This window comes from Pseudoliparis swirei, chromosome 9, assembly GCF_029220125.1.
Source record: "Pseudoliparis swirei isolate HS2019 ecotype Mariana Trench chromosome 9, NWPU_hadal_v1, whole genome shotgun sequence".
In the NCBI taxonomy this organism is placed as follows: domain Eukaryota; kingdom Metazoa; phylum Chordata; class Actinopteri; order Perciformes; family Liparidae; genus Pseudoliparis; species Pseudoliparis swirei.
In genome coordinates, this window is record NC_079396.1 from 7154271 (window position 1) to 7178445 (window position 24175).

Genomic DNA, 24175 nt, shown 5'->3' on the forward strand with positions numbered 1-24175 from the left:
CAGCACCAGACAAAGAAGGAACCACGGTCGTGTTCGGAAAAAAAACGCTTGCCAGATGTTGAAATTTGAGAATGAAACGGAATCAGTGGCATGTTCGCAAAGTAAGGGCAAGTTAAAAAAATAATCCTTTCCGAGTCAGACGCGGTTGGCAAAGAGAGTAAGAGGAGCCTGGAGCCTTTCACTGTTTTGTAACCGACCCCCCTGACCTTTGACATTGTTGCGACAAAATAGGGGGATTTCCTTACATACAGCAATAAAGCACAACAATAAAGTCGGCACACCACGCTGACTTTGCAACAGCTGGACGCAGAAGTCCCCTGCCCTATGCAAGTACCACGGATGAAAAGGAGGAGAGAGAGATGGAAATAATTGACAAATAGCTTCCTGCAGGTGGGAGCGATCTACACTTGCGCTGTGTCGGTAGCCGAGGAGCCTGTAACATGACCGGAGAGTTCAGTGAGTGAGTTGAGACGGTTTCCCATCTCTGTCAGGAAAAAGGAGGTGTGGTGGTGTTGTTGAATGCTCATGAATATCTATTTATTTGCAGAGCCAGTGTGGATTGAGCTCTTCTTTGATTCTCTGGAACCTGTGCAGTTAACACACAATGGAGAGGTGTGAATGATGATGCCCACCCCCTCCTTCGCTCCAATGTCCATGAAACATTTGTATCTTCCCAGTAATGAGTTCCTTACATAACCATATATATATATATATACATATATATGGTTATGTAAGGAACTCATATATATATATAAATATATATATTCATTGAGAGCTTTAAAGCTGTCAATTAAAGTCGGTGTGAAGAAAAAAAGAAAAAATATGGACAGATATGGCGTTAAAAAGTTAGGATACAACCCGGAGCGACGCGTGTGTACAGAAAGCCAAAACGAAATGCTGGGTGGTTTACAGTCATGCCCGTGAGCTCCAGCGGGGTGGAACATTCAAGTATATTGTTTTCATCTTGCAACGTGTGCCACCCGGCACATTGTGTATACGCCGAATTGAAGAGTGCAGCATGTCATCTCATAGCACGTCAGCAGCAGCCCAACACAGCGTGCACACTTTGCTTAATATGAAAGACACACGAGAATCGAACGATTTGTGGACTAGGGTTGTTGTTTTTTTGGCACAGCGTTCCGTGTTCGCGTATGAGAAAGCGGAACGTGAACATAACACAACCTGAGGAGGCGATGTCAAAACTTACCGACTGAAGGAAGAGCAGTGTCCGCACATAATCCCTCTCTGTGTTCAGTATTTCGTTTAAAACGCAGAGCCGCAGCCGCTGTTGTCGGTCCGAGTCCTTGGTGGCGTGGACGCCGTTCTCGTGATGCCCGTCGTCCTCGTCCATGGTGGTAAGTCACCCCTCAGGAGAGGCTGTGCTCCACAGAAACACTCTCCCCGGTACGAGGATCCACACTTTGCAGAGTGTTGTTGCTTCAGTCCATCTCGCAGCAGCAAGTTTCCACGCAAAAGAAAAAAAACGACCTCGTGAGCCGCAACTCAACGCGTTAAAGATAAAAAGTTCCAAACCCAAAAGTACCAAACGACGAGCGGAGAGCCTCTGGCTGTGTGGTCGCAACACCAGCTGGGAGCGAGCGAGGCGACAGGAGATCGGTTTAGATTGGGGAGACTGCGAGGGGGGAGGAGGGGAGAGGAGGGGAGGGACTCAGTGCCGTAGACAGACTCAGACGCAGACGCACGCACACACACGCACAGACGTGCACACGCACTAAGGGCCGCGGCTCACTTCTGCATTGAGCGCACAAAAACAAACAAGGCGCCCACAGGAAAACATCTGTAACGGGGGCAATTGAGGCGTAACATTATATTAAATTAGACTACTGTGTAATAATAATAACAATAATACAAATCAGAATAAATAATTAACTGTTAGGTAAACCCATTAACTAACCAACAATAATCATTTTTTTAAATGGCAGTTGCACTCAATTAATACAGCCTGTTTACTAAAGTGGTGTCTAATACGCCTAGGTTAGTAGGTTATATATATATATATATATATAGCGTTATATATATTTTTACATAATGAATTCTCAGTCCAATAGTCACTGTATTGTCCTTATTGTCATTTTGAATTCCAAATGTAATTTAGCTAGTCGTGAGGCTAGTTGGAAATAGCTACTTTCTCTTAGCCAAATGCAAATATATGCTAGCAACTAAAGACTACAAAGGTCTCACGGTTGTTGTCTTTGTTTATCTCAAAGCACGTCTTTGGAATGAGGGTCACAACCTTTAACGTTATTACACAGTAAAACAAAAAAGAATCATGTTTGAGTGAATTAAGTAAGCTATGTTTAGTGTCCCTACCAGTCACGGCTGCACCTGTAGCGAGCGGCAGCAGGTCATTTGAGAGAAGGACGCTCTCTGGTGGAAAGTGGCACAAGCACCAGCACTGCGATAAACGGATCTCTTTCTAACGGGTCCTGTACCGGTACGGTCTAAAAATCTAAATTAATAAACCACCTTCTTTTCATTCATAGCACCGAGTTGCTCATTTGTACTAATTCGTCCATCCTTCAAGTCTCGTGCCCATTTAATGTATTTAAGGGCTTTTGTCTCGCGCGACTTCTGCATGTCGAGTCGATTTATGTCCCTCGTAAATCAGAAGATTACTATGTGTGGTCTCGCTCCTGGATGATGTTTTTGGTTGTTTCCTCAATTCAAACCAATTTTGTGTGAAACTGTTGGTGCATACAGTAAACAAACAGGATACAGTGCGAAAAAGCAAAGACTGTTATAATTCGGCTACATCAAAGACGTGTTGTAAACCGAGTACCAATACTTCAGTTACAGCACTTTAATATTTCATCAGCGCCTCAGGGCATGGAGGCACACCTTTGATGCACACCGTAAACAAATAAATCAAGCTAATATCCAGCTTTGTTTTCCTGCACTCCCTCGAACACACTAGAACACAGTTAAAGCCACATTATACACATGCCGCAATCATTCATAATAAGTGAAAACGTTTACTTTTTAAAAAACGTATTTATTCAAGCGTTATTTGGGTTCCTAACTAATGAAAAATAAGCGAGATCCATCCTGTGAACAGAAAATCAAACATCAGGAATGGAAAAGAATTAAAATGTCAATAATAGTTTTAATTGATGCATTTTACATCCAACACCCATTGTGACGCTCCCACACATAATTGCTTGCATACACACACAAACACACCTTTTCTCGCAGTCTCACGGATGAGGAATGCAACAGACAATTTGTAAATGACTTACACTATCATATATTTACATATCATCCACTTCTGTACATGGTAATTCTTTAAATATGATCAAACATCAGAGGAGTAACATAGAATACAATTTATGACTGATTGTATGTAGTTTTTGAAGCATATTCAAATGTACTTTTTCTTTCCTAAAAAAAAAGGCGCGTGCACAAAGCACTGTCATAAAAAGTGAGTCGCTATTAGACATGATGGGTTAAAAAAAAAACGCCACAGTGCCTCTTCCTTCATTCATAGTCTGCAAGAAAAAAGTCGTCCTTCAGCAGGGGGGCTGCACCAGAGTACAAAAAGACATGTAAAGGAACCAACGGGAATAGAAAAAGAACATAAAAACGTGCTCAGTGCATTAAGACTTCTCTAATATAACAAAGAAACTAAAGGCGTTTGCCCTGTTTTCACCCGCTGTGATAAATAAATTCACATTGTTACAGGCGCGAATCAAAACCGGATGTACAGTGAGTAAACAAAAGTGAGACAAATTGTGAAGAAAAAAAAGAAAAACAAGTTTTAATTTCTGTTATCCAAACTGAATATTTCTGCCGAGTTAAATATTTTCTTTCAAACCTAAAAATGTCTCAGGCGGTCACTTCATATCAGCCCTCCAAACGTCAAGTGCAAACTACAGGAGCTCCGTGGTGACTCATGAGTAAACAAAAATGTTACCAAGCGTTAAAGAGTAAACCAGTTGTAGTTATGTCTCGAGGAAATTCTCCGATCTTTAAATGCCGTATTTTTTACCTTATTTATTAGCGGTCACTATGACACCTTGTAGTGTAAATTATTTGACTGCCGAACATACGCACACGGTACAGAGGCTTTCGGGCTGGCAAAGGAGATGAGCGCAGGTTCCGGAAACAACTCCCCTCCCCAACATACAGTAAAACAACGTAGGAGTCCCAGAAACCATCTGGAAAATAAAAACATAACGAAAGCACTCAGTCAGCTGTTGCGATGGGCGAATGCCTGTTTTTCACACACAGGAGGAAGGAAGACTTTAGCAGTGGATGATTAGTATCTTTGTAAAAAAAAAATGGGGGTTAACGCTTGCATGTTTATCTCCCTGGAAAAAATTCAACCCCGAAAATCTGTTTCTTTAAAAAAGAAATAATTAAAAAAAACAGATATGCAGATCTGGATTTCGTACACATTTGTATTACCAAACCATCCACTTGTATAACAGGGGCTTAAAATGATGAGCTTTTTACAATTTCAGAAAGGCCAACAGTGTAACTATTGTATTGCAGTTAATGAAAAGCACAAACTCCTTTTTTTGCCATAAATGGAGAGACAGTCACCGCTGAACTTCAGCAGCTGGAAACTTCAGCGAGTGGCCGCGACACAGAAATGCAGCGCATTCCACCGTGGCATGGTTTTGACACTTTGCTCTCAGAGTCAAAGGCAGAGAGTGTTGATATATGTATTCATATAAATAACAAAACAGTACAGTATAAATATAAAGATTCTGTATGCGTGTATGTGTGTGTGTACAGTTGTAAATGGTGTGAGTATAGGACAAGAGTGTGTGTGTGTGTGCCAGTGTTAGGACAGGACATGGCGGGAAAGGGAAGGAGGTTAGAGGTGAAGCTTTCCCTCCCCCACCTCGTGGAAGAGCGAGGTGTAAAACTCGGGCTCCAGTTGCTTGTTGCGGTAGCGCTGGACGATCTCCGTTATTTTCTGCTTCCGCCTCACGTGAGGCGGGTTGTACAAGTCACTTTCCAGGCGCTTCCGTCGGCACACGTTGATGACCGTTTGGCGCACAAGAAACCCTGGGGAGCGGGACGCAAGCACAAGGGAAGAGCCACAGCACTAAATAAGGGAAAAGACTAAATGGACAAATACATATATGAATAAATAAATATTTATTTTAATTTTATCTTGTATATTAGGATTTAAAAAGTCAAAATTGTAACATAGCTTGCAACTATGAGACCTGCTGGCCAAGAGTGACATTGCATGCATTGAGAGCGTGTTTATAAGTTACGTCTCAGCACAGGAGGATATAAATACATACATACATTTTTTTTATTGTACAGCTAAACAGTGACATGCTAGGGAGGGATGAAGAAAGAGAGAGCCATAGGAGCCATTACCTAGTGCTCTGCGGCTGACCACCATGCCATCCACCAGGGGAATCACCATGCCAAATTTGCCCATGGCTCCATGCAGCCGGATCCTGAAGAGCCCCGTCTTCAGGGGGTGGATGAAGATCAGAGGCACGTCCTTCTCAAGTAACCCTGACCTGCAGCGGGAACAATTCAGGAAAAACACGGATGGCGTGATGAAGGTCGATTGGAAACAAACTACAACAACAAAATAAAATGCAATATAATTGTTTTATGACAAACAGGGGCGCACATTCAAAACACAATATATCAGCTTCTTTGTATGCTTTGGAAGTAGGAAATAACCCAATTCATCTTCACAAATGCCAAATGTCCTGAGAAGGATTCCCCGGCCACTAATTAAATGAACTGTTGTCATGTTATCAGATCAGACCGCACACTCTCCAGACAGTCATTGTTAATTTGGTTAAATATAAGCCATTTGACATTTGAAGCCACTGACCACAAGCCTCCCTCTATCCACAGTCCTGCTCGTAACCACCGTCACAGCTCGGCCACAGTTCTGTTTCTCTGCCTGCCCACCATGTTGTACTTCCTGTTTAGCACTGTGTGTGTGTGTGTGTGTACATGATTTTTGCGGAACTTTCCCCCCCCAATTTGATAAAAAAACATTCAGGCTTTTCTCTATACTCTAGCAAACAAGAGTGCGTTGAGAGTAAACTTCTGAATACCTGCAGGAAGTGCTGTTGCTCATGCTGGCTTCCAAGCCTGTGCTGGTTTCCGCCAACAGATCAGACAAGGGGAAGTGCTCTAAAACAAACATAAACATAATTGTTTTACAGCTACCTTTTAAAAAGGCTACAAAGTTTGTGTGGAGTAACTTACTGACAGCATGAGAGAAAGCGCTAGAAAAAACGAGATGGAATTAAGTGTGTGCCTACCGATATCATCAAATCGCTCCACCCAGACCACAAACACCTTCGTCTCAGGACTCAGAGGTGGGAAAGACTTCCCAGTCGACGACCTCTTTGTCTTCACCAAAGGACTCAGCTGCAGAAATAACAAAACACAAGCGGAACACAAACGAAACAATGAGAACTCCTGATCAGTGGCGTCAGCGTACACTTCAGACACACGGACGCGAGCCAAAACGTTACCTTTTTGGCAGACTCTAGGTTTTCAGAGTGGTTGGGGAACAGCTCCAGAGTGAGATTGGGTTGTTTGAGTGAAGCGGGCATGAGGTCTGCGTTGGTGTCTGCCTCCACTGTGGAGTCACTGTGCACCGAGGACTCCTCTGGGAAGCAACAAGCAACAGCTCTGTCAACCAAGAATCCCTCACTGGGTTTATTTGTCATATGCAGAATCTATGGATTCACACTAAACGTTATAGATACTGACCAGAATGTTCTGTTAATGATGGAACAACGAAGGCGATCTCCGTCAGAGCATCGGCATAGTACAAAACTTTCTTCTCCCCGTTGAACACACAGCCTCCTGTGTCCTCAGGAGTAGCCGCGTCCTCTACGGCGGGAAAAAAGTTCAACATTGACTTTCTATATTTATTAAAATGTAATGTTAGATTTTCATGAAACAATATTACTAAACATAATGTTTTTAAGACAAAGAAAGAAAAAATATATATATATATATATAATTAACGGCAACTAGTAAATAACCTATCTCCACTTTCATACCACCATATAGTCAACATAAAGCCAAGTTAATCAAGGCTTACCCTCCTGTCAATCATCTCTATATGTTCAAGATAATAAATAAAAGGACCCCATACCGTTAGAAATAGCTTGTTTTTCTATTAATAGAATAGTTTTTTTTGTTTCCGAGGGATCATAGTGAGTTAAGCAACTGACCAACACTTAGTCCATTTACATTTTTCCATGAGAGTGCTATTATATTTGCTCTTTCTTCTTTATGTCATAATTCTTTGGATGACACACTGATATGAAAAGATTTGGCTCACACATTAACTTAATAATCACATACAGATATAAATAAGAGATGCCATGACCTGCATCCTCCCGATGGTCTTCCTCACAGCTAATGCAGTAGTTAGCTTAGAACTTACCGGTTTGCTGTATTTCGTCGCTGTCAGAGCAGGAGTTGAGGGACCAGCTGGTATCCAAGTGTCCTGTCCACCCCGGGTGGCGTCCCACGTCCACAGGCCAGCCCAAGGAAAGCAGGAACTCCAGAAAGTGGGGCTGGACACTGGACGATGACTCCACATTCCTCAGGATCTGGTCACAGCAAAATAAATGTATTGAGGTCAAACATCTGTACGTTTTACAGGTAAAGCCATTGCATTCCATTTGTAATAAAATAAAAAGGTACATGTTGTCAATCGTTTGAAAATATTCTGCCTATTTGTACACAATCTGTTGAGAACTCCCTCACCTCTGGGCTGCTTTTCTGTCCAGCCCTCACATAGAAAACAAAGACGGTGTCAAAGGGTCGGCAGGGAAGCAGGTCTAGGTAGCTGATGTCATCAAAGAACCCTGGCAACGATGACTCCAGGCCAATGAGATGAGGAGGTAGACGACTGTTGTTGGGCTCCTATAAATAATAAATGAATACACATGCTCCTAAAATAAGCTTCTTTTCTTTTTTTAAACGTATCAATTCAAGTCAAGTAGGAGTAGCTGGAAGATTTGACATTGGTAGATGGTTTTTTTTGCAGCTTTAATCAAAGATAATATCTCATCAGTCCTGATCTTACAAATGATGTTGACCAACCTTGAGCGCCTCCAGAGACAGAAAGCCAAAATGTGAGAGGAAGAGGCGTGCCGTCTGGAACTCCTTCGAGGGTGGAGGCGGTTTGCAGTCCGTCTTTGGGTCGGGGTAAGGATTGGACTTCCAGATGTCCTCGCTGTGCCGCTCTAAGGCGTTCTCATACTCGATCTGCTTGGTCATCAGAATACGAAGCCTGTCGTGCTGAAGTTCCAGCTAAAGAAGAAGAAGAAGAACAGGATGGGGTCATTTTTAAGTGGCTGCGGCTGATAAACGGCACTCGATTGTATGAATTCACCATGAACCCACAAAGACCAAGTCCTAGTCACCTCCCAAAGCTAATTGCTAAACCTGTACAAATCTAATCCAGCACAACGGCTCCAGAAAGTCAGACTATTTAAACATTTTAGATGTTCACTTTCTTCACACTGTGTCAGAGAGGCACGGATTCAATTCTGTGGTCATTTTTCAGACCATGGGGGCTTTTTGGGGGGGTAAAAAGCTATAACTTAATGCATGGGATAATGTACTGGATTGAGAAACTGCACACCATTTGAGATCCTCGTAGGCTCCACCAAAGCAGATGATTTGATCCCGATATTCCAAAAGACACCCAAGTCAAATTTCATCTGTCCAACAACTCACTTGTGGGAAATAATTCATCACTTTACTTGTCGCTCTGGAATCCTCCGGCAAGCCCATACAACCCACCTGAGTGTTGTACGATGACAAACAGTATGAGCAATTCATTTACTGCAGGCTCTAATTTGGCCATGACAGCATAATCTTGTTTCAGCTTGTGCCCAAAGTAAAATAGTGAATTTCACTTATAAGTCATAACGGGGACACAAGACCAATGACGAGAAGCAAATCTCACCTCTTTACTGACGATGTCATCCAAGTCAGGAATACTGACGTCAGCTTTGACGAGCGGTATCTTATCCACTTCTTCCGGGAAGGGCCTCTGCTTGACGCTGTACTTGATACCCACGCCATTGTTGGGTGTTGGACGGCCCTCGGGAACAAACACCTGCTGTAGAAGGACACGGACACACACACAAAAACATGAGCATTTCTAAAGAGCCGTTGGTTTAGCATTGGGGTTGTCGTCGTCGTCCCCGCACCGCCTTTGGTATAGTGAACCACTGTGTGATCTCACCCTCTGATTGGCCCGAGCTCCTCTGGGTTGGTGGAAGAGCTGCATGGTCCAGGCGTGTCTGCCAGCCGTCCCTCGGATCAAAATCGTCACTGATGGACTGGGGTCTTTATGGAGAAACATGGACGGCATTTTACTTAACCCGAGCTTAGAACACGACATGCGATACAGTCCCTACTCGTGCATTCAGTAAAGTGATATTACGCCCCCAAAGAGCGGATGGAAAGCTACTGACTCTGCTCGTTGCCGAGAGGTTGCTCCAGCATTGCGAGGATGACCGAGTTGTCCAGGACGAAATAGCGGAAGTTGCTGGCTCCTGTGGCGCTGAGTCGGGCGTAGCGGATCAGGGTGTCTTCATTCAGCAGGCTGCAGGTGGAGGCGGTTCCGCTCGGGGACGGGAAGGCCCCCAACACCTGCATAATACTGGAGAACACCAAAGCAGACTAGGTCAATAGGTACTGCACATTTTACTTGTGTGCTGTGTGGAGGTTCAGCAGCAAAGCTGGGGAAACTAGGTCACTGTATCAGCAGGAAACAAGTAGAATACATGCATAAGTTAGTACAATCACTAAAACATACATAATACAAAGTTATCAAATTCTTTTTTGAGTAATAACATTTTATTGTTGAAAAGAAGAAGAAAAAAACGGTGGTATGTTTTATCTTTAGTTATTGTTTGGGCTGCGGTTCTGAATTCTGACTGCTACAGCTGACTGCTAACTGCCCTCATGTCAGTTTGCAGGATGTTTAGCATTCAAAGCAACATTAGCAGCACTGTCACACTTTTCCAACAACGACACGTACATGAGAGCACAGGTAGTTTAAATAAGAAAAGAAAAAAGAGCACACTAACCACTTTTCCTACATGTGTGGATTGTCATGCCAAAAGTATCACATTGACTATATGAACAAACTTTGGATAGAAACTGTGAGGAATCTCACCAGGACAAAGTGGCCTCGGCAGCGTCCTTCACCCTCATTGAAGCTGGGTTGTGCTCCTTCTCCCCTTTGTGTCGCACCTCCAGTTCCTGTCGGGACTTGTTGCCAGAGATTCCCAGCTCCACGATCTCCAACACCTCCACCAAACAATCCTGATCCAGAAAAGAAAAACAAGAGGCCGAATCTTGAGGCGTCTACTTAGAAGTGGCAAGGTTACCAGTTGTATGTATGCTTTTGGTAGAAGTTTGATTTTACCCACCCCCCAAAAAATCCATCCCCCTCAAACAAGCAACATATCTGAGGGGATATTTGTATTGGTCTTTTCAAACGTACCTTCTCATCCAGCATGTCGGGGTGCTCGGTGAGCCACACACACAGAAACTGGAAGGCGGCTACAATCATGGAGTGGAGGTCTCTGGACTGAAGGGGAGCTGGACGGCTACATTGGTACACGATGTACCCGCATATAGAGCTGACGGCACGTTTACGGTCTGAAGAGTCCACTCCAACTTTTACCTGGTGAGGACATGTATATATACAACAACGGTACAGGGAAATGTACTAAATAGGCAAAAAAGTTCTTCATTTCATGCACACACAGATGTTGTGGGCTTTTATGCGCTAGGTCTACTCAAACGGCACATTTGAATATTAGTGATTTTAAATAGAAGAGACAGTATTGTTAGAACTAGTAACATCAATGTTCCCTTGGCCTCTCCTCTCGCCACCCATCTGCACTCTTTTATGCAGATATTTACATTTTATAGCCAAATACTGTCTATTTTACAAACTCTACTATTACTAAACTAAGGGGTGCGGCAGGCAGAGAAATTGCAGGCCGCATCCAGAAACGTCTCTCATTCTGGTACTTTGTGGTGCCGAGCTGACAGTTCGAGGGCAACTCCCTTGGGATGAACTTTCTGACTTAGAAGTTGACTTGAACTAACTTGAAACCACCATCCGTGTTGCCCTCTGTGAGGGCACTTGTTAACTGGGACCAGACTAATGATGATTGTAGACTGTCACACAGTGACACACTCTGTGGTGAATCGTTTGGACGTTGTACCTTTACCTTGGCAAGCCCAGCCAGCAGCTCCAGGGCAGCCAGTGAGATGCTCATGTCCTGCCTCCACTGGGAGTTGAGCCTCTGAGTGACCAGGTGGATGCTGCGCACCAGCAGGCCCGCCGCCGTATCTGGAAGAGCTAGACCATATAACACCCCGAAATACCAAATCACCGCAGAGAGAGTGGAGCAAAGCAGGAGTCAGGCAATGCAGCTGAGGTATCGAGGGGGAACAGGCAAAATGTCCTGCATGCCCCATTATTAGATATTGAAAACATGCATTGAAATAAGAGTTTGAAAACCAGTACAGCACACAGTGTAGACTGGAATATAGGGGCTGAGCGATGAAGTTCTGACTTTGGAAGACAATAAAACCTCATGTACGATGTAGTCAGCAAACTGACTTAATATATTAATAATGAGGTAAATCTGATGGTCTAAAAAATACTTTACGGGTAACTTTGATATGTTTTTCCTTCCCATGTTTTTTCTGTTTCAATGACTAACGGGGAAAACAATTTTGAAAAGAGATATCGGGCAACTCAATTTACCTCCAATTAGAATGATGAGCATGCCGAGTTATGAAACAACCGTCTCCAGATCCCTGCCCCACTCTGAAATCTTGTTTTTCCCGTCCAGTAAAGAGCCTCACTACACATTGTAACTATGAACAATGAGAAACATCTCCACCCCATACACTCCCATTTCCTTATGGACAAAGCCACCTATAACCACACAGCATTCGAGGAAAGTAGTTGTAAACTTTTAGTCAAAACTAAAGGAGAGCGGCTATTATATAAGTTATCAAATGACCTTTTTTTCTAAAAATAGAAATCACAAAGTCCAACATCGCTCAGCCCTACTGAGGAAAATAAATATTTGAAATGCTTTTGATGAGGCACTCAGTCAAGGCGCTCCAAACTTCACAACAGCACAGCATCACTGCAAATAACGTCGGCATCACCTACAAAGGCATTTTACCCAACGCTTCTTAACTCTGCATACCACTTTAACCACGTTAGCTATGAAGAACAAATGTGTTATTTAAAAAGTTACGTGTTTTCATCAACAAGTAGGCACTCATCACATGACGTAATGTTGTCACGAGTTCTCTGAAGGAAGCTGGCACCACCGTGCTACTTTCCACCAGCTCGAGGACACTAGTTTACGTGGAGCAGCCGTGCGTCTTACCGTAGTCACGAAGCAGGGCCTGGACCGGACGCTCAGATTCTGGGCTGGTGGCCTCCGTGCTCCCTCCGCTTGTGAAACTAATGCCACTGTTGGTTCGGCTGTGACTCTGACTCCTCACGGTCACGTGGCTCCCGTCTATGCTCCCCTATGACCACACACAGAGATCTTGATGTCCAGTCCGTCACACTGCTTCTAGCCTTGCACCGTGTTAATCGTTCATAATAAGTGGATAACGGCCGTGATCTGAGCCTTACAGTTTCGGTCTGTGCACCTATGGACTCCAGCAGCGCGGAGTCTTGAACAATATTTAGCATCGCACCTGAGAGAGGAGGGTTGGACAATAATTAGACAATGCATGGAATAATACGAATTGAACCCAGTCCAAAAACAGTTGGTCCTCAAAATGCTGCGTAAACAATATGCAGAGGCAAAATAAATAAGTCAGTAGATACCCAGAATGAGCTGTGTGTTGGTGGGGTCAGTCTCAGTCTGAAGTGCTCCGATGAGGACATTGACAAGACGTAGCCTCAGGGACAGGAAAGACACGGGCTGGTCATGAGGCCATCCGTCCTCTTCGTTGAACTTTCCTTCCAACAGAACCTAAAGTGCAACATTAACCCGGTAAAGAACCAAACGATTGTATCTTCAAGTGGCAGAAAATGTTTTTAAATAAATAAAATGAAACCTCTGATTTGATGTTGCCAAAATGGTGCGGCAGTGGCAGCATGGCGAGCAGGATGTTGATCGAGGCTCGCCTCAGGTCGGTAGGATTTACATACATCTTGAATTTGGACAGCTCCCTGTTGAGTCGAGAAAATCCTCAATCACGGCAACTTTCTCAAAACCTCTGAAGATAAATCTTACCAAAGAAATTATAATGGTCTGAGAATGTTATCCACAGTCAATACAAGAGGCCAATTATACAGGATCCAACCCAAAACCAGTCTGACCTGTCTGGTACAATAGTCTCCAGCGCAGCTATGAAGTATGGCACCACCACATTGATGCCCTTCAGGTCAGTGCAAAAGAGAGAGGAAGAGTTGAGAATGATCGAAGCCAGAACTGGCCGACAGATGAAATCAGAGATCTGGAGACCCTGAATCAGGACCATGTAGAACCTGCAGAACGAGGAAAGAGGAACAGTTTTAAATGATCACGCTCGTAGTAAGGCAGATGTTAGATTGGACCAGAATTTGTCTTACCTGGATAGGTAAACCGGCAGAATATCCTCCCCAGTTTTCTTGCTACAGAAGATGCGGCAGAGAGTCCCGCAGGCCTCGGCCCGTCCCGCCTCGTAGCTCTCGGGGAACTCGTTGGCGTCGAACATGGGGTTGGACACCATGGAGTCGGTGGACATTTGGGAGCCCTTCCTCCTCAGCTCCAGACCGACTTGAGTGGCTATCGCTGTGGAGAGTGCAAAGAGATCAGAGAATGAAAGAGACCCTGAATTGTAACATGGTCACCAGTATACATGCATGTATGAGAAACAGGCAAAATAAGACATGTAGCTACGATATGCAAAAATAAACAGTTGATAAAGGAAACAAAGCTTAAATTAGACGGGGGAAGCACCATTAAGCCAACACTTAATCGCTATCACAACAAGAGGGGAAAAAAAGACACTCACATCATACAAAAAAAGCACTCAAAAGGGAACTCTGACACAAAGAGTTTGCCTTCAAAGTCCAACACATTACTAGTACTTTTACTTTAGTGCCGTGGTGATGAAATGTTTTCAGCTGCAAGACCACAAAGCAAAATCCCTGTGTCAGCTCCCTCCTTGTTGCACTATATGACACTCAAGGTACAGAAGATCCACTTCATGCATTGAGGCACCAAACAAATAAAATCAAAACTCAAGTCAACCGACAATACAAAAGGAAATCATAAGGAACCAAACATTAATGCTGAACTTGAGGTGTCCAGAATATTAAGGGTTAGTGGAATGGAAAAGAAAATGAGAACTAAAAAACAGGGTGGCGTCGTCACAAACTGGCAACGTTATGGTCGAGACAAGTGGTCAGTTGGTGAAACTCATTCCTTCACCTTTGGATAACCGCTGAGAGAAAAACTCTGGTGGACTTGTATGGATGACAGGCAATGGGAACAGAAAAACAGTGGCGATAATGGCGATGATCATGAGGAAACCCAACTAAAAAAAGCAGGTAATATTTGTCAAGAAACGCAAATCAAGTGAGGGAAAACAAGCTGCCGTTCCTACTTACAAGATTTATAAGAAAGGAGAATTTGGATAAAAGAGGCTGCAAGATAACAGAAATAGTGGAGAGATACAAAATCAAAGCAGAGCCATTATTTTGGGATCAATTCATAGCATGAATTGTGTTCTTTTTTCTTCTTCTCCTCAATACATGACTTTTGACCAATTACAACTATTTAACATAAATAAGACATGGTAGACACATGCAGGACACTACACCAAAAAGAGAAAAAATAAATAGAACTCATGAGGAGCCAGATTTTTTTTCTCAAACACTAAGTACTGTATGTGTTGTGAATAAAATGGCTGTATGACATCCTGAGCTTATGAGTATAGTCTCTTCGTAGTTCTAGCCCATAGTTGGTAGATGTAAATGAATCAGATGGCAATATCATATCAGGCCACTTCTAACCAAGCCCTCCACCCACACAAAGAACAAAGAAGTTTAAGAGAAAATGGTGAAGAAAAAAAAAGAACAAAAGGGAAGGATATCCCAAAGACATACGGTAATAAAACAACAAGACACGGAAAACACAGACAACTCCACACAAACAAAAAAAACATACTGCAACGGAACACCCACCTGCCCATGCACAAAAGGAAAACTCTATACATCCTCGTCTTACCGGTCATGCTGGGGTCTCGGCTGAGGCCGCTGTGGAGCTTACAGTGGACCAACGCGGCGTCGAAAAGCCACTGGCCGAACAGATTGAGGATGCTGTTGACCTTCGGCCGCGCTGGGGCCGGCAAGGGCCGAGTCTCCCAACTACTCTGATTGGGACTGGACAGCAGGGTCGGGGAGGATGAAGTTTGTTGTTGCTGCTGCTGCTGCTGCTGCTGGGATGCTTTGGTTGGTTGACTACTGCTGCCCTGCAGGGTGGAGGGGGATATTCGATTAGGCTACTGACAAAAAGACTGAGGGAAGCAACGCAGAAAAAAGATTTTAAAGTTAAAAAAGGTTCCCAATTCAAAACTCAAGAGCATTAATAAAGCAGCAAACACATATTTGCTATGTAAATAAAAACAGTATAATAATATCTACCTGAGCAGAGAATGAAGATACTCTACCTTCTGTGAGTGTTGTAATCCAAGCTTTACTGTGTTTATATGCCGTTACCCTAGTATCGCATGCGAGTCTGTATTTGTGTGTACTAAACGCCGCTGCCCTTAGTGCTGATAATCTATGGCCCATAATCTACCGACTTTCACATTCTATCCTATTAGACATGGGTGGGATATATGGGTCATAATTAGCATTATGAATTCTTGATTCATGGCCGTGAATATACAAACGGACGTTTGTGCCAGATTTGAAAAAGAATCTGCTCATGGCATTCCTCAAATATCTTGAGAATGGGAACACCAAAATGTAGTCTATTCATTCCAGGTGGACGTTTGTACCAAATGTGAAAAGATTCCGTTCAGGCCATGCTGAGAATTGGTTTTCACATAATGGAACAGATAGACCAACATACAACCTAAACACATAAAAGCAGAGATCTAAACTTGTTCTAACATACTATTTACTTTACTACACTTGCTTGAACTTACAATTGAACTCTTGCTTGTGGTCTTGTTGACCACCGTGTGCCGTTGCTTGCGGCTGTGGGGGGGTGTGGTGTTGGAGGGGGGCGGAGACATGCTCATTCGGTTGACTGGGGTGGGCGGAGCACTGTCTGCTCTGGGACGTGATATACCTGTCGACAGGAAGGTCAAATGAGCTTGGGGGCTAAAGTTAGCGTCTTACCCTTCATACACAGATAGGACAACGATTTTTGATCAGCAAACAATAAACCATTTTAAATAAATCTCCATCGCCCAACTTTTCAGGAGGACAGAACTTGTTATGGTTAAATTGAATCATTTTTCTGAAATTTTCCCCCCGTTTCTAATGTTATGCGAGGGACAAGAGTCTGTGACGTGATCATCGACGGGAGTCATTCGTAGACATGCAAGACGATGGTTAGATACGAATCAGCAGTAATTGACATCCATCCATCTTGATTGAATTTTGCCGCAGGCAAAGAGAACCCTCCATGATGATCTTGAAAATTAATTGGAATAAGTGGATTATTTTTGCTGGAGCAATTCTAAACCCAGTTGATGGTATCATCACCACCAATGAGTGCAGCCCTCCATAATCCACCCATTGCATGACATGTTGCATCAGCTGATGTCTGTACCATGAGAGAGCAGCACTGGACAAAAAGAGAACGCCCTCTCCCGTACGTCTCTCTTTTCAACCGAGACACCTACAGTGTAGTGGGAGAAATCACACCGACATGTTTCTATTCAAATGTTTCAACAAATGTTTCAACAAATGTTATTGACTGACATCGTCCATCCTGATCTTAACTGATGAGTAGTGCCCCGGAATAACAACAAGAAACGAATGCATGGAATTGCTGTCAATCGCATAAATTACTTTTAGTGCACGTCTTAGCAATAGCTCGGTCATCGAGACTGAGACATTCTTTTTTCATTCTTACCCAAGAAGGCATCCACTAAGCAGCTGATGCCCCTCATGGCCCTGAAGAAAATCTGGGGCAGTTGTTTTAAACAGGGATGCAGCACCACTTCATGAGGCAAGCCGCTGGAGTTGAGAAACTGTTCCTGGAATTTTGGAGTGGTGCTCACTATCGTAGGGTTGCTCAGGTCCACCGGGTTGCTAGAGACCAACGGAGAAATAAGCAAATTCACCAATTACGGAAAAATAAATAAAAGCTTATGGTGAGTGGAAAATATGAAAATAAATCATCAGTGTCCATTTGAGCTAGTTTAATGGGGAAAGAACAGATTTTGTTGGGGTTAGAACCCCAGAGATATGAGGGTTTATGCACCTGAGCATGTGGAGAAAGCGGTACCACGTCTGGGCCACACAGTCGTGGTCCATCTCTAAAGGGATCAGGCTGGCGTCTTCATCGGGAACTTTAAAAGGTGGGAAGGACGGTCCGTGGGTAAAGCGCAAGAGTCTGGATTGAAGGGGCGAGACAGGAATGTAGAGATGACACTCGGCAGAGAATAAGGACAATTATTTTATCATTTGTTCTACGGTCGTTATTACAACCACGAAGAAGTTTGTCACTTCATAAGCTTTGTTTCTTTTTCCTGGACACACAACAGTAAAAAAGGTTTGACAAACTCACTATCTTAACTAGGGATGGGAATCGAGAACCGGTTCTGTTTTAGAACCGGTTCCCAGTGAACCGATTGTTTGGGATCGTCAGCCAAATTCTTTAACGGTTCTGCTAACGGTCCTCTGTGGCGTTGCGCATGCGCAAACTTTTCTAGTTTCTTCTTCAGACTGCAGCAAGCATGGCAACGAGGCAGAAGCGTTCTAAAGTTTGGCTCTATTTCACACGACAAAATGACAACTACGCCACTTGTAACGTGTGTAAAAAGTCTATTTCGTCGAAGGCAGGAAATACAACAAATATGAATAAGCATTTGAACACAGCATGGAATTAAATGACAGGAATGTCATGTGTTCGATGCAGCAGCTCAGCTAACGTCGGCGCTTCATCTCTTTCTGTCCAAGGTAAACTCCTCAAAAGTGATCACAACCACTCACTGTGTGAAGCAATTTGCCTTTATTGTGTGTAGTCGATCAAGTTATCTTCTGTCCTTCGTTTGAAGCATACATTTGAGCTCCGGCATTGGTCTCCCATTATTGATCACTTCACGTTTGGATTGAAAGTCCAGTTTTGAGAAATGTTTGATCGTAACGGTGTTAATTATCGGAGGGCGTGTGTTATCAGCAAACGTTCGCGTTATCGTGTTAACCCATTATTAAACTGAGCATATCGATTTTTAATCCATTATTAAACTTAGCATATAGCTATGCTAGCTTAGCTATAGAATCTTCCATTTTCAGCCCCCTACATTGAGGCAGAGGTCGTGTTTGCCTCCCCTCTAATGTGGCTTTATGTCATTGTCAGCTCAGCAAATTCAGCGATTTTGTTAGTGCCATTTGTTTCATTGTGTAAACCAGCTTTCACTATATAAATAATCTCCATTGCCATCCCATTTAGCTGATGAGGTTCAGAGTCAGACCGGTTCAGAGGCTGGTCGTCTGTCTGGGTCACAGGCTACAGCTAGCACGTCTTGTACACCTCCTCATATCTTTGTGTTCAGGCATCCTCCACCCCATCTGAGAGAGTGTTCTCCACGGCTGGAGACACAATAAGTCCTGAGAGATCGCGTATCCTCCCGGAGAAAGCAGACATGCTTATTTTTCTGCACAAGAATTGTTGATGATCCATACAATTGATGGTTGCACACTTGGTATTTGCCACTGCTGGTTTCATTTTTGGCATCTGTTCATATACCCTTTTAAAAAAAGGAAGGCGCACTGTAATTTCTAGGAACATGTTTAAATTAAACCGAATACATTTTATTTAAGTTATGCAAGTTTTATTTTAAGTTCAAGAGGAATATGTATAAATGTTTTTGGTTATTTAAAAAGAAATGTAAATGTGTATGTATACATACTGTATATGGTGTGTGCAGCATTATAGAAAATTATATAAAAGAAAATTAATGTAAATAAACCCGTTTGTGCTCTTTTTTTCACCCCTTGCCCAATAAGAATCGATTCTCATCCCGAATCTTAACTTTAGCATTCAACAAGCTTTCCAGGATTAAACCACTAAAATGAAGCCGAGCTGCTGCCTTTCTCACCTGGAGGTCAGGGCACAGGCCACTCTGCTCCACTGCTCCACGACAGGAGGGTGGTGTCTCCAATTGGCCAGCATCTCCCTTGACGTCTTCCAATAAGGTGGCGTGGGAAAGCAGCGGGCGCATGCCAGTAGCCACACCTCAAACAGGACCGCCATCAATTTCTCCGCCAGTTTCTCAGCCACCCCAACTAAAAGGTAATAGGGGATTATTGATTTTAGCGATCATCCTTATCGGCAAAGTAAATACCGCAAAGAGGGGCTGTGTAGTGCATGGGGCAGGTCGTACCTCCGACCGTGGGCGCGGCAAGTAATGTGTCGTTGATGCGAAGCAGGAAGAGCAACAGCACCTCCCAGGTTTCCCTCACCATGGACACGGACTCTCGTGCCAGTTTCTGGACTGCCGTCAGAACTTGCTGGCAAAGTCTGATGTGGTTTAGACTATGTTGCTCAGGCCTTGAGGGGGAGACATGAGAGTTTGAAATGAGAGTTAAAGAGGAAATCAGGGGGGAGAAAGAAAGAGTGTTAGTTACATTTTAAAACCACATCTAATGGGAGATGGAGGCTCATCCGTGAACCTTCCTGACGTACCTCGGCACAAAGACGTTGTAAAGATGTTTGAGGATGGTCTGGACGTACATATTGGGCTCCTTGACCACAGGCTGAGGCATCGAGTCCCTGGGCGACACCAGAGCCATCATCCAGTCGGTGTACACGTCCACGCACAGCTTGACTGTGTCACCCTCCAGGGGAAGGGTGAGGCCATAGCACAGCACCTCCATGGTCCACTTCACCTGGAAATACAAAGCGTTTTCATCAAGTTGCAACATTTTAATAAGTTCTAAGTTATTGGTTTATGACACACGAGGGAAACAGTGACAGCTCCCGAAATTTATTTTTTCCTTAAGTGTCATATTCTGCCAATCTTCTGCTATACTACAGCTATTTTATGTCCGTCTGCTCTAGGTCAAGTGAGTGAGCGCGAGGAGTTGAGCACATCTGATTTACGGTCTCATAACAAGGGAGGCCAAAGATTTAATGTAAGATGATGATGATGGCAATAACAGCATGCCAGCTCTCCAAATCATGTTATGTAGTTTCGGGTCAACACACATACCATCACCACCCCTATAATGAAACAGGGCAGTGATAGAATAAATCCTGCTTTCTCCACTGTGTGTGCGACCTCATGACACATAGCACATATTTACTTGAATTACTTCAAATAAAATGGTAAGCAAAAGCCCCCCAAAAAAGATAACTAGTTCCGTGGTAGCACCATCAAACAGCATGGCATACACGTCTTGCAACTGTTGTCTAAAATACATATTGTGGGAAGAAGTTATGTGAAGCTTACAGCCTCTTTAGGCAGCTGCTTTGTCAGGCACAAAAATATCACATGGATGTTTAAAAAATTTAATTGGGGTTGAATATAAAGAAAGTTCAATAGTGTTTTCCCTCACCTCCTTGTCCGTCTTGAGGATGTTCTCCGTGGCAACGGGGCTAACCGCCGAACCCAGAGGCTTGACCACGGCATTGGCCACCTCTGTGCCCACACTCGTGGGGTAGGTGTGCAACACGCTGAGGTGGCCCTGGTCACTCTGCACCACCAGCTGCAGTGAGCGCCACTCGGAATACATGCTGCCGAAGTCTGCTGGCACTCTACTCACGCCCCCTGCCTCCACCTGCAAGAGAGAGAGAGAGACACACAAACACACACAGATCCTTTAAGTCAAGATAAGGGAAGAACGTTACTTTATCTCTGTTGTGAGACTACTTCTCCAAAGCTGCCAATATGTCACCCTGCTGAAAGAAGAACGTACAATCTCACAGAGCGATATCATTTTAATAATCGATCTGATCGATCTCGACAACTGTCAAGAGGTCCATCACCAGCATATCTTTAACTTGGTTAACGCGAACTGATTCACTCGTATCTCACTTAGCTGGCTAGCTCGTGTCTGTTGGTGGAGGGAGAGGCTGCAGGATTAGCTCAAACGGACTGCGTCTGCAACAACACGGAGTTTAACACAACACAAATAGGAACTAAATTCTTGTTTTGGGGGCAATGCGAGCAAAGCGAAATTAAGAGCGTGCGATAAAAGTGCGCAAAGAGTCGGATGACTCGCACTTCATGTCAAGTTACAGTCGGAGACAACGTTAGCGTAGTTTGACAGGAAACAGGACCCATTCAGCAGCACAGGGTGTGTTTATGCTAGCTTCTGCTTCCGTTAACGTTACACTATCTCCTTCCCTTCCAGAGATATCAAACACCATTACAATGTTGGCTTTACGCAGCATGGAAGTAAAGACCAGCTGCATGTCGTGCCTGTAAGTTTTAACGAAGACACGGTTCACCGTGTGTCCGAAACCGAGCCGAGGAATCACAAACCAGGAAACGGTTCAGGACATGATTAGCTCGCTAACGTTGAGCTAGCATCCCCGTCTTGCTGGTGGCATTCGCTGAAGTTGCCTGATTGCTGGCTTCCGTGGAACATGCCCGTCTCTCTTGGTTAGACTAGAGGCTGTCGTGAAGAACCCCCCGGCGGGTCTGTATCAGCTAACCGTGATGTCTCACGGTGTAGTTTGCCGGATACAACGCCGCCAAAGTTAGCTGCTTTAGCTAAGAGGTGCCCGTTGGTTGATGTTAGCTCGCTGAGCTGGCTGTCATTTCGCTAGCTAACCTAACTTTGCAAAGACGCTAACGTTTTCTCGCCAGCTAACTAGCTTAAGTATTCAGTTTTGGGGTATTTGTTTATTTACCTGTACGAAGTGGAAATGTTGTCATCACAGAAGTCTGACACTCGCAGTTTGTTCCTTTCTATGTGTCCTGGTCTAGACCATAACAGCGTCCATCTTCGCAATGTCAAGGCTTGGATATTGCAGCTTGACGAGCTAACGGGAAACAGAATGTGTAGATTGTCTCCCCCTATTGTAATAGGACAACAACTGCATCAGACAAGATGCTGCCTTCAAGTGCTCCTGGTCATTTCCAGTGTCAAAGTCCTTGGACTATTTCATAGTTATTTCAACAACAGTTTCAGTAAGAAGTAAGTAAGCTGTACGTAAACTTAGTTAAAACAGATGGTGTCAGAAGTAAGTGTCTTTTGGTCACCTATTAAAGCAAGTTGTTGGTATTTTTTCAACAAAAGCAACAGTTTAGAATAACTTCATATTGTTGGCTCACCATTTCCAGCTGTTTTTGCATTTTGAAATTGCCAATTACAAAGGGCTAACATGACCGAGCTGCGGACTAACTTATATGTGAGTTCAACTCAAAACGTGGCTAGAAACGTGATGTCACATGATTTAAGCCCTTATTAAATTAAACACAAGTGAACTCAACTATTTGACGTCTGTGTTCTCGTTTGACATCTGTGGCATCTTTAAAATTAAGAATTCAGGTGGCTAGATTCTGTGAACGACTCTGCCCCGGAAAATGTTGCTCCCGGGATCATTGAGCCACTCATGGATGCTTCACCAGGTTAGAAACGTACGCTTTACCCGTCTTGAATCAAGTCGGTAGCCTGGTGGACTAAAACAAATAAATATTGAGCGTTTAATAGTGTTATTGGGCTCTATTTATAAACTGTTCTCTGGCACTGTGATGCCCCTATTATAATTCTCAGTTTGGCAAGTAGGCTAAGCTTCTGTAGAGACCGGTAGGCTACATCAAGAAGGTTTGGAAGCTTCTGTAGACTGGTACACCAAGAAGGTTTGGAAGCTTTTGTAGACACTAGTACGGCAGGAAGATTTGGCCAGCTGGTTGCAGTCATGCGAATTCGGTATTTAGGTTTCCATGTTTGCTTTATAAATCAACAGGGACAGATACAGGAGTAAGGGATATGAAGCACACATAAAACATGAGAACACCAGGACACACATGGATAACTCCGTCAAACAGCCATATTAGGCAAAGTGAACGTTGCTACTCAGCTGGACATCAGACAGGATTGCGATGAAGAAACATAATGAGGAGGTGGATTAAAAATGGGAAAATGTTAACCCTATAAGGCAGGGGCGAGGTAAGACAAAAGACTGGCGCTAAAGGGAAGCGGCACATGCCAAGCTTCTGTAGAGACCAGGAAGGTTTGGAAGCTTCTGTAGAGACTGATACACCAAGAAGATGTGGAAGCTTCTGTAGAGACTGATACACCAAGAAGATTTGGAAGCTTCTGTTGAGACTGATACACCAAGAAGGTTTGGAAGCTTCTGTAGAGACTGATACACCAAGAAGATTTGGAAGCTTCTGTTGAGACTGGTACACCAGGAAGGTTTGGAAGCTTCTGTAGAGACTGGTACACCAGGAAGATTTGGAAGCTTCTGTAGAGACTGGTACACCAAGAAGTTTGGAAGCTTTTGTAGACACTAGTACGGCAGGAAGATTTGGCTAGCTGGATGCAGTCATGCGAATCCGGTATTTAGGTTTCCATGTTTGCTTTATAAATCAACAGGGACAGATACAGGAGTAAGGGACATGAAGCACACACAAAACATGAGAACACCAGGACACACATGGATAACTCCGTCAAGCAGCCATATTAGGCAAAGTGAACGTTGCTACTCAGCTGGACATCAGACAGGATTGCGATGAAGAAACACAATGAGGTGGATAACAAATGGACCCATTGTAACCCTATAAGGCAGGGGTGAGGTGCACGTCTTGTGCATGCCCAGGCATGGAGGCAAACACCATCGACTCAAAGTTTCTCCCCTGGTCGCTGTGTATTGTCTCCGGTATTCCGAAACGGCTGAACATGCCTTCGGAGTGTTTTGGAATCCATGGCTTCCAGCACCGCTGCAGTTTAAGAAGAGTACAACTAAGATGAACCAGGTTAAAAGTTGTTTTTTAAGTAGTT

The 24175-nt window shown here is 43.8% G+C and overlaps 2 protein-coding genes across 14 annotated transcripts in view; both read right to left on the minus strand.

Moving 5' to 3' along the window:
* The window catches only part of prex1 (phosphatidylinositol-3,4,5-trisphosphate-dependent Rac exchange factor 1), a 75972-nt gene extending 74370 nt beyond the window's left edge, over positions 1-1602 (minus strand). For all 5 annotated transcript variants that reach the window (XR_008832918.1, XM_056423895.1, XM_056423892.1 and 2 more), the window contains exon 1: positions 1208-1602. Coding sequence is in view for 4 of the 5 variants with exons in the window: in XM_056423895.1 (XP_056279870.1) it covers positions 1208-1351 (144 nt within the window). In the remaining variant the exon portion in view is untranslated. The remainder of the gene's footprint in view (positions 1-1207) is intronic.
* Positions 1603-2992: 1390 nt separating this feature from the next.
* On the minus strand, positions 2993-22186 carry LOC130199992 (ral GTPase-activating protein subunit beta-like). 9 transcript variants are annotated; one of them, XM_056423900.1, is made up of 33 exons: positions 22080-22186; positions 20780-21001; positions 19908-20110; positions 19606-19772; positions 19321-19507; positions 17481-17612; positions 17130-17308; positions 16824-16892; positions 16192-16337; positions 15267-15510; positions 13625-13826; positions 13373-13540; positions 13108-13222; positions 12875-13022; positions 12677-12741; positions 12423-12567; positions 11241-11362; positions 10502-10684; positions 10172-10320; positions 9465-9652; positions 9233-9336; positions 8951-9106; positions 8719-8784; positions 8080-8289; positions 7741-7899; positions 7415-7583; positions 6730-6852; positions 6489-6625; positions 6273-6381; positions 6063-6141; positions 5359-5507; positions 4868-5034; positions 2993-4175 (listed from the first exon to the last, which is right to left on the minus strand). In XM_056423900.1, exons 2-33 carry the CDS (start codon positions 20954-20956, stop codon positions 4047-4049), a joined length of 4746 nt encoding a protein of 1581 aa, XP_056279875.1. In that variant the 5' UTR covers positions 20957-21001; positions 22080-22186; the 3' UTR covers positions 2993-4046. The 9 variants fall into 9 exon arrangements, with proteins under 9 accessions (XP_056279875.1, XP_056279874.1, XP_056279873.1 ...); XM_056423899.1 differs by having other exon boundaries at positions 11235-11362; XM_056423898.1 differs by having other exon boundaries at positions 11241-11371.
* Between the last annotated feature and the right edge of the window lie 1989 nt (positions 22187-24175).